The 9978-nt window shown below is 39.5% G+C and overlaps 1 protein-coding gene across 1 annotated transcript; it reads right to left on the reverse strand.

Annotated features, from left to right (window-relative positions):
• Positions 1 to 1974: 1974 nt before the first annotated feature.
• Positions 1975 to 9498, reverse strand: LOC104123582 (stem-loop binding protein; the record flags this gene model as incomplete). The annotated part of the gene is made up of 7 exons (XM_035891443.1): positions 1975 to 2802; positions 3548 to 3632; positions 4985 to 5134; positions 5783 to 5914; positions 6170 to 6229; positions 6741 to 6845; positions 9332 to 9498. Coding segments are annotated over 7 exons (816 nt in total), but the record flags the coding sequence as incomplete, so codon positions are not given.
• Positions 9499 to 9978: the final 480 nt, after the last annotated feature.

Here is a 9978-nt window from a genome sequence, read left to right on the forward strand (position 1 = left end):
AAAAAAAAAAAGAAATCATTCTACTGGCTGTTCTGATACTCAGGTACAGATTAATACGCCACTACCCCCTGCCCGCTCTTAAAAAAAAATCTCATCTACTTGTTTCTCTTCCAGAATAGGGAGTCCAATCCACATAAAGGATTAAAGGTACTGATTCACTCCGGGATTATTCAAGGTGGCATTTTATGGCTGGTGTTCCTCAGGAGAGCAGATTACGTCTATCTGTTAGTACATCAAGACTTAAGTTCATTTAAGATATCCTCATCAGCCTGGTGTGCCCTTGAAAAGTTCTGCCACTTTATATGTGCAAAATTTAGATGTACCCTGAGGTGAGGAATAGCATGACTAGAAGGCCAGTTCACTGATCACCTAACTCACTGCATAGCCGTTCCAGTGTAACGCCACCAAACTGGACAGTTTGGGTATTACGCCTCGCTACAGCAAGTGTGTAAGCAGCCCAAGCACCTGGTGACTCCCGATAACATGCAAACGGTGACACACCTAAGTGTCAGCTACTAACCTGCGCTTCAAGGTTATGAAGACAGAATCAAGTTGACACAGAATACTGGTTTCCAGGTATGCAATATGCAGTTTTCTACAAAAATCTCGCCGTACTCATTTCACACTGGGTAGAGACACATCATTTAACACTAATACTTTATTCTAGGCTGGTGTTCAGCTGCATGAACTATTCGTAGCTTTTTTAAGACATGAATGGTTTTGTTCTTTGCTTCATGCTACTCACTACTAACCTTTAAAACATTCAAAAGTAACACACGTATCCTCAAAAAACCACTCTTATGAAAACAGCTTACTACTATCAGTTACTGTTGGTCAAGTGGCACAGACACAACCGCGTTGAGCTTTAAGTGGCTGACTCAAATTAGATGCATTAGCCATTAAAAACCCTAGCAGTAAGCAGCCACGACTTGAAATAGTGTTCTCAAATAGCTTCATATGCAATTGTCTGTTGGGCCTATCATCAAAGTTAAAAACTGAGACACTCAGAACAGTTACTGTACTACCTGGGAAGTTTAGTTTAAACCACTTTTAGCCTTTATATAGAAGCCTTAAGTAAAGGCATCATATGATTCTGGTTAGACATGGAAGAGTTTGGCTTGACCTTAAGACCATTTTTATTGAAGGGGATACAGGAAAAAAGCTCCAAAACAAATTGTGGCTCAAGCTACAATTAGGTATTACACAAAAACACTGTAGAACAACCAGGGACAACGTGGTCAGAAAATGTGCCATCAGAAAAGCAATCTGGGGAGGGCAGAGAGGGCTATGACTTTGCTCCCTTCTCTGGAAAAAATACATGCTAGGAAGGCAGTCTCCTTAACACCAGAGCGTAGCTCCATCCTTATCCCTACGCCACTGCTTCCTCTTGGAAGTTTCCCCATCATATCAAGCTACCAGATTTTGAGAGTGCCCAACAAATTGGATGGTTAATAATATTGCTTACAGCTAGGATACTCAAGTTGAAAAGTTGAAGTGTCTGCATTGAGCCTGTAACACCAACACCCAGAAATTCCATTTTAGAGAAAAAAAACAGGTGAGGTGACTTTAACAAAAGGTCCTGTATAGTAAACAAGATTGAAGTATCCACCAAGCTCTTCTAGCAGTTCTTCTAGAGAACTTGGTAACCAGATAATGGACATCTACTGAAGATCTGCTTCCAAGGAATCTGCAAAAGGTCAACAACAGGCTTACCCATTACAACTAAGTCTTAAATTCACCCCAGTGGCCTGCACACAAATAGTTTTTAAGGTCTACCTCAGAGGAAGGTGCTAACACACACATATACTAGCATCAGTCTCAGATACATGGCTTTCAGTACTTTCCTGCATTTTGTTATTCCCAGAATACCACTAGTAGGAAATGAAGTTGAAGAGTCGTAAGTAAATGTAATTCCATTTATTTTCCAGCAATATCCCATACAAAAGTAATGGAAACATTAACTGCTTTCAGCAGAAAATCTGTACAGTGTTATAATTTACAACAGTTTTACATTTAAAAACCAGCAAATTAAAAGGAATCAAGCACTTTACCTCACATTGTTTTCTTGACTGCATTAATATATGACTCATGACTATTTACAAATTTCAAATTCAGGCTACTGCTTCTTAAGGCATTATTGCCTGGGCTTTACCATACTGACCTCCAATTTTTGAGAGTATTTAATTTCCAATCACAAACATTTTTGCAAATAAAAAAGAATCTGCCTTTGTTTTACTTTTTTGGTATTACTTCCAAGTCAGATCCTTGTAGTAAAGTCAGATGGAAAAGCAAGGCAACATACAGATGCTCAAAAACCTCTCCCTACTTTGCTCTTGATCTGCAGGTAGACAACTGAAATTATAGACACATGAAGAAAAAAAACCCAGTAAGATCTTGCTGAACAATTTATAATTACTTCAGGATAGCATTGCCTTTGGCTATTCCATTCTATTGAAAGGTTTTATAAAAAAATCTGATATACATAAATTAAAAGTTAAAAAGAAGAAGTCACACAACTTAACTGTATTTTCACATAAGTTTGGTCCTGAGAATATGCAGACCAACCACAACTTAGAGAACAGTCTTCAACTTTCCTTAAGCTTTCTTACTATTAGAAGTTTATGAATCAAGCTAATCTCTCACATTTAAAAGAAACTTCCACTAAAACAGTTTGCACAAGACTGTTTAACTCACAGTATCGAAATCTTTAAGTGGTTCACTCAAACACGCTTCCAAGTCAAATGTACCTTCTCCTTGATAGTCAACATGTCTAACTTTGGTGGGAGTGCCAGAACAGGTATCCTGGAATACAAAGTCAGTTAATAAAGACCAGTTAAATACAGGCTTAGTTATGCAATAATTCATTTAAGCTTCTGTAATTTGTTTAGACCACCCTATAAGAGAGGCTTACAAACACTTCACAGGCTGTACAAAAACCCAAGACTAGTCCTTAAGATTTAAGAGATTTCAATGAAGGCTTCTGCCCATTCAACCACATTCTAAGATTTCCAAGAAATGTTTTAAGGATCTATATATGCATTCATTTGAACATTACACAGATTCAATATTCACCAGAGAAACAACTCCAGGAAGAAAAACATTGCTAGATCTTTACTGAAGGTTACTGCTCAGCTGTACTAAATGCTTTCTAGATGTAAAAAGAGCCTACTTCAAAGTCTGAGTGTGCCAAGACAATTACAGTCTATTTCAACATTAGGTATTGCAATCTAAAGTAGTATTTTCACTGTAAATCACAGTTCATAACTGGCATGCTTTGAACAGCCACATTTTCTTTTACAGGCTATGAAAAGTGAGATATCTGTCATTTGAGATGGTCACTTAAGTTCCAACTCTCTGAACTCAGGCTGCAGACAGATGCTGGCTATAGCTGGGAAAATGTCTCAATTCAAAGAAGGCTCAGCTTTATAAACAGTCCCTAAACACAGCAGATGATGGAATTTCTCATGTATTCAGCCTACTCGATCCAATTCCAAGTAACGGACCAATTATTAACAAATAAATTTAAGCAAATGACAGATATGCTTACATCATTATCTTGACAGCTTGTTTGAGATTCAGTAGAATTGCTTCCGACAGATTCTGTCTCCATCTCACCAAGGTCAACAGGACTACTGTAAAATAATTAAAAAGCATACAGCTTAAAACAAATTCAGTTTTTTTAGGAGTAAGTTACACTTTGTAGGTGCAGTTGTGAAAATGATGGCCGACCAAGAGCAGAGACACCTACAGAGATTATAGGGACAGTGGCAGCAACTGCAGAGACCAAACAGAGCAGCAGGTCAACTCAACACAGCCAAAACGGCCAGCGACTAAGTTAAAGCCTTGAGACTGAATACTGCAACTTGTCAAAGACAAATGCCCAACACTCAAACAATGCCTTGATACAAACAATGACAGATGTTATGGAAAAGCAAGGAATATTTTTTTTCCAGACAAGGTTTTCATCAATTTGTTTTGCAACATAAGATTTAATATTCACTATACACAGAACTAGGCCCCAGCATCTGAAGACAGACTAGTATTTCAACACCAACATATACAGCAGGCTTCAGGCCAAAATGCCACCTCCCCTCATGTCAATTACAAGTAAAAGGAAGCTAAAAGTAAGCCTTTGCTTTTGAATCCCATTGCTCCATATCAGGTTTAAAAATCAGTATCACTGTTAGGGAAAAACAGTAGTTTATTACTGCAAAACTGTTTCCTGAGGAATTAGTTACATCTGTGTCCCCTTCCCTCTCTAGTCCCAGCTTTAATTTGGATGTTCCCTGATCAGCTTTATTGCTTTCTATAGAGCAAAATAACTAGCTGTATTACACTACATCTTCTAGAGGAGAATACCACGATTGCTTAGGCTGTAAACACTCGTGGCCATGCTTTTAATCTAACAGTACCTTGAGATGATTTTACAAGTACTTCTTTCCTTCTCTCTGCTCAAGAAACAAGAATTTATGAGACTGTTCTTGAACTAGCAAGCGAGAAGACTGTGAGGCAGGTTCTTGTGCATTGTATTGGTCCAAGCTCAATATTCATGAGATGTGTTAATTTGAAAGAACTCTCCAGCACTGCTTCTACCACAGATTAACCTGCAGACAGCTCTGAAACAATTAGCTTGCCTCGATGGTGTGGCATTTTCTTTTAGAGAGCACTGCAGAATGAGTTCTGATTTTGCCCAGTGGACATACATTAAAGAAGCGAGGGATATATATGTATGCCCTTGCAAGGACATGGAGTAAGTCTAGTCCCACCAACTAGGTCCAGAAAGCTATTACATATTTTGACAGAGAAGGAACTAAATATCACTAATGAAAGTAGCTAATGAAAATATTCAGCAATCACCAACTTGTCTCAAAAAAGGGGTATGCTAGTTTGTGGATTTGGTTTTGGTTTGGTTTTTTTTTTTTTTTAAAACGTAAGATTTTATATATTATTTTCTATAAAGGTATCTGGAATACCGTATACATACATTTCTTGTAGATCACATCCTTCTTCAGTAGGTGGATCCCAGGAATGCAGCGCAACTTTCCATAGTTTAATTTGCTGGTCCCATGACCTACGGCTGTACTTCTTAAATTTATTTGGAGTTCTGGGATGAACTCCTGGTATACGATGGCATCTATTCAGATATTAGACATGAAAAATTCATTAGTGTTTTTCACACAGACATAACAGTTTTAAAAGTTAAGACTGATTGCCTGCTACACACTCATTACAATGCAGCAAATTCTAAGTGATTATATTATTTGAGAAAACACTACTGCACAATTCCAGCACTCAAGTGAAAAGCTGTCAGCTCCATGTGAACGTTTTCGTTTTTCTGTAGAGTCAAATGAAAAAACACCATGGATTATCAATCATAGGTCTGAAAACTTCAGTATGAAATTTCTGAATGTAACATATTCTAAGCTTAAGTGCAACTGTAGTCCATGTTGTCTTTTAGTTTACTAATGAGAAAATTGTCTGCAAAAAGCAGTTTCATTTCTTCTAGTTGACAAGCAAAACCAAAAGAACTTTCACTTCCATTTCTGCAGCATGAGAAAGTCTGAAGGGATATTCCTCATGTGCTGACTAGTAAAAAAGTAATCCACGTCTCATTTGATTGTTAGTGTCACTTACCTGTTAAAAAACATCTCAAAGTTTAATTTGTAGGTGCTTTCTATTTGAATATGTCTCAAATACCGAGTTTAGTGCATTAATATGCTCATAAAGAACAGGTATGACTTACAATCGAACATTTAATTTTCCAGAAACAAAAGCAACTTACCTAGGAACTTCTTTAATGTATCTATCATAGGCAATTGTGTTTTTTCCATAGTTTATCTGTTTTTGTCTTCTCATCAAAACCACTTCATCTGTCTCAAGTTCTACAGTCACAGTGGACTCCTTTGAATCGGAACTAAAGAAAAAACATCGTAGATTTGGGACTACTAGAAAACAAACAATACTCAAAACCAAAACCACATGTAGAAGATTATAAAGAAACATGTTAAAACTTTTTAAATGAATGCTTGGGATGTTACTGATCTACGACATTAGAGCAGACTTAAGATGAATTCTTTTGAACTGATCATTTTCAGAAGCAACATGGTACATGTGAAAGTTCAGACCTATTGTCAGGATTTTCCTCAGCTAAGCTAGAAATTTAACCTACCTTCCAGAGGAGGACTTCCTTTCTCTTGAAAATTCATTTATCAGCAGTTTCCTTCTGTATCTGTAAGAGTTCAAAAATCAGTATTAAGAATAGACATATGCAGAACATGTAAGGCTGCACTGTCACAGCTCCCAGTTGATTTTACTTCCCAGCTAAGCGGCAGTCTTAAAGTCAACCCAGACACTGTAAACAGCTTTCCACTCTGGAATGAATGTTTCAGTTTACCTCTAAAAAAAAAAAAAAAATAAAACCTGAGAACTTTCTTTTCCTAAGTCTTTTCCCTAAAAATTTTTTTATAGCAATGATAGGCAAAACCAGGAATTAGTGAAAAGACAATCAAAGTAATTCAATTTAATAGATTCAGGAAAGGTTTCTTCCAAAAGGGAGATAGTGATACACATCAACTCTCCAGACAGTACGCTGTGTCATTCCTGCAGGACTTCAGCCAAAACTGACCTAAAAGCAGCAGACAGGAAGCTAAGGTTGGGCTGATTTTACTGCAATGGTGAAGTTACAAGACAACTACCATTTCCTCTCCTTTCCCCGCTTCATCTTAAACAGCCATGGGTACCTTGCAATTTCTTTGTTAACATTGGTCCTCATTTCATCTTCTTCCACTGCAGTTCCCCAATCTGAACACCGGGAAAGGGGTCCAGGGCCTTCTGGTGTTGTAAAACTAGAAATAAAGAAAAGACTCTACATTAAAATTTTATTCTATTGTATTTCCCACCCCCAGCATCTCCCCCATTCACTGTTTGATAGCTATTTAATATATTAAATTATAGTACTCACAATGGCTGTGAAAATCTTGCATTGCTCTATTAAAATGTCACCGTTGTAAAATCAAGCATCAGTTGAGAGTTCCACCTTGAGGTCGTGTGGTTTGGGTTTTTTTTTTTTTAAAAAGTTTATGTAGTTATCTATAGAAACATACCACTGTAGCATGTAATCTAGCCTACACTTCCAGTAACTTAATCTGGTGTCCTTCACCAGAAAACAGTATATGAAACACCAATTTTACTCATTTACTCACTTTTTTTCACTCCGCTAAACGAGTTAACAAATATTTATTCTTTCATGATTGCAGACTCATTAGCTATTTAAGAACCAAAAGTTAGGACACGGAATTCAACCGTACAGCTAATTAATTAAAAAGACACGATAGCATTAGGAGTTTCTCCATGTAAAAATATACCTGCTAGAGAAGGCAAAGGCACAAAAAACCCTTTTAGCTAGTAAACCAAGATTTTCTATGACTTTGCAAATTGGTATTGAACAACTTTATTGTAGCCCATTAGCATCATGAGCAGATTCAGTGTTGCAGGGGAATAAGCTTATATCCCTTCCCAGACAGCAACAGATTATGGAGTATGTTTTCCAGTTTCTGTCCTCCTGATGACCAATTTTCCTCAAGTACAAACTCAAAACCATATCCTACAGACCAGAGCTTTTTCAGTAGATCTGGAAATGCTCTGGAGACTTACCAGGATTCTGCGCAAAGACATCCCTTAAGTCAGGGAATTAGATCCATCTGTGCTAAAACCAGTTCCAACTCCCTCCCTGCTCCCAGCTCAGAAATCAGCTTGCACTACTTTAAAGTTTTTGTTAAGTTCAAACTAAAAGTTCTTTTTAGATGAAACCCAGTTACCAACTCAGAAAAAGTAAAAATCCATAGCAAACAGTAGAGGTGCCTCTGCAAATATTTGCCCAACCTCCAAGGATTTTTAGCATTTGCTTATATTGATTTCTAATTTTGCAGAAAAGGCAGGCCATGTTCAATTACTGCTCTCCCACGGCAGAGAACAGCACAATCCCAGAAGCAGATGGTCACTCCCACCGTCTGAGCTTTTTCCTCAATGCTCTGTCATACCTTTTTATACTTGTTTGATTCTATACCTGTGCTGTGTACACAGAGAATTAGGGAGAATGTGGCAGGGTCTACAGCTTTTTCTCTCAATTAATTTGCTCTGTGACAGTACTGGCACCAGACATACAAAGCTTAGCGGTCTTTCTTCAGACCCTCATCCCCACATGCCATTTCATGCTTGGTGAGAAGCTCTGGTGCTGCGATAGGACTGTAAATGGTGCTCAAACTCTGCCAGAGGTGCAGAAAACCAAGGCTGTACTTCCCTCCCTGCCCCGACTGAATCTGTTGTATGACCCAGCCTCCATCCCGAGCCTCTTCCCATTTTAAGATTTTATTTTGACAATGTTGAATTGGCATAAACAAAAAGTAGTTTTGGTGCAGGAAGAGAACAACTTGAACCAGAGCTGAATCCAAACTAAACCAGAATGTATGTCTGTTCAGTTCAATATTGGAAGACACACAAAAGCATTGCCTATTTAGGTTGAAACCAATGAAGCAATCTGTAAAGTTTCATCTTTGCACTCCTGTTCAAACACGCTTCCTGAAATTAATTTCATTTACTCTGGACATTGTCTTTTGAGACGCTGACCGAGGTCTTCCCCACTTATTATCAGCAAAGAAAAATGGGTAGTTATAGAGCACAACTCATCTCATACTAGATTTCTAATCTCGATTCAATCAACTGGGCTGCAGGCCACAACTCCCACCGATAAAAGGGATTAAAGGGACCATGACATAAATGGCTCAGACATAGAAAGCGATATAAAATAAGACACTTTCACTAAACTGAAGTTTACCTCTGCTGGGAAATGGTAAGGAAGGGAGCAAAGCAGCAGTATGAACAGAGCAAGTGACCTCAGAAGAGGACCCCGCCGCACATGGGCTGGCATAGTTAGACACAGCTTCTCAAGACTCTGTACTGCCTTCAGAAATATGAAGGCAGATGACTTTTAACTTTACCATAACAGTACGCACAGCCTATATCCACAAACAAACATAACCGGCTGGTACTGTTCCTGCTTCATGATAAATGGCAGTAAGCAAGCATGAAATAGGACAGAAAATGATGAAGAATGTAATTCAAGCCATAAGAATGAAAAATGTTGTTTCTTAAGAAGCGACTCCAAAACAGGAACACTGCACTTGATTCTTTTCCCTCCTTTAAGACCAGCTATTTATGGTTAACGAGTGATATATAAATAGCTAGGGCTTGAAAAATTGAGTACAGCAGTCAGTTCAACAGCTCCTGAGGAGCGAAAGAGCGGAGAGTTGTTTCTATTGGAAGCACTGCCTACCTGTCCAGCCTGTTGTCAGAAGACCTGTACTTGTTTTCATCAAAACCGGACGATTCTGACTCGTTCTGCTTTCTCCGCTTTCCATCTGCGCCACGTTTCCGTCCTTGGGACCAGCGGGGCGGAGGCTGCGGGCTGACCGCAGGCAAACCAAAGACAAGGTGAGAACATTAAGTGGTTTTACTTTATTAACCTCTTTGCGACACCACCCCGTGCAGACGTCGCAGTTTGCTTATTCATTTTACTTCAACAACTCAAGCGGAGAGCGACACGAGTAGGCGCGGGCCTTCGCAGCCCCTCAGAGGGGGGCTCTCCCATGGGACGGAGGCTGCGGGCTGACCGCAGGCAAACCAAAGACAAGGTGAGAACATTAAGTGGTTTTACTTTATTAACCTCTTTGCGACACCACCCCGTGCAGACGTCGCAGTTTGCTTATTCATTTTACTTCAACAACTCAAGCGGAGAGCGACACGAGTAGGCGCGGGCCTTCGCAGCCCCTCAGAGGGGGGCTCTCCCATGGGAGGCAAGCGGCCCCACGCCCCGCCGCCCGCCCCCCCAGGCAAGGGGGGCACAGGAGACCCGGGCACCCACACCCCTTTCCCCCGCGGCAGCCTCAGGCCAGCTTCCCTTCGGGCGGCCCGGGCCCGGCC

This window comes from Egretta garzetta, unplaced genomic scaffold, assembly GCF_000687185.1.
Source record: "Egretta garzetta isolate BGI_Z169 unplaced genomic scaffold, ASM68718v1 scaffold183, whole genome shotgun sequence".
Lineage (NCBI taxonomy): Eukaryota > Metazoa > Chordata > Aves > Pelecaniformes > Ardeidae > Egretta > Egretta garzetta.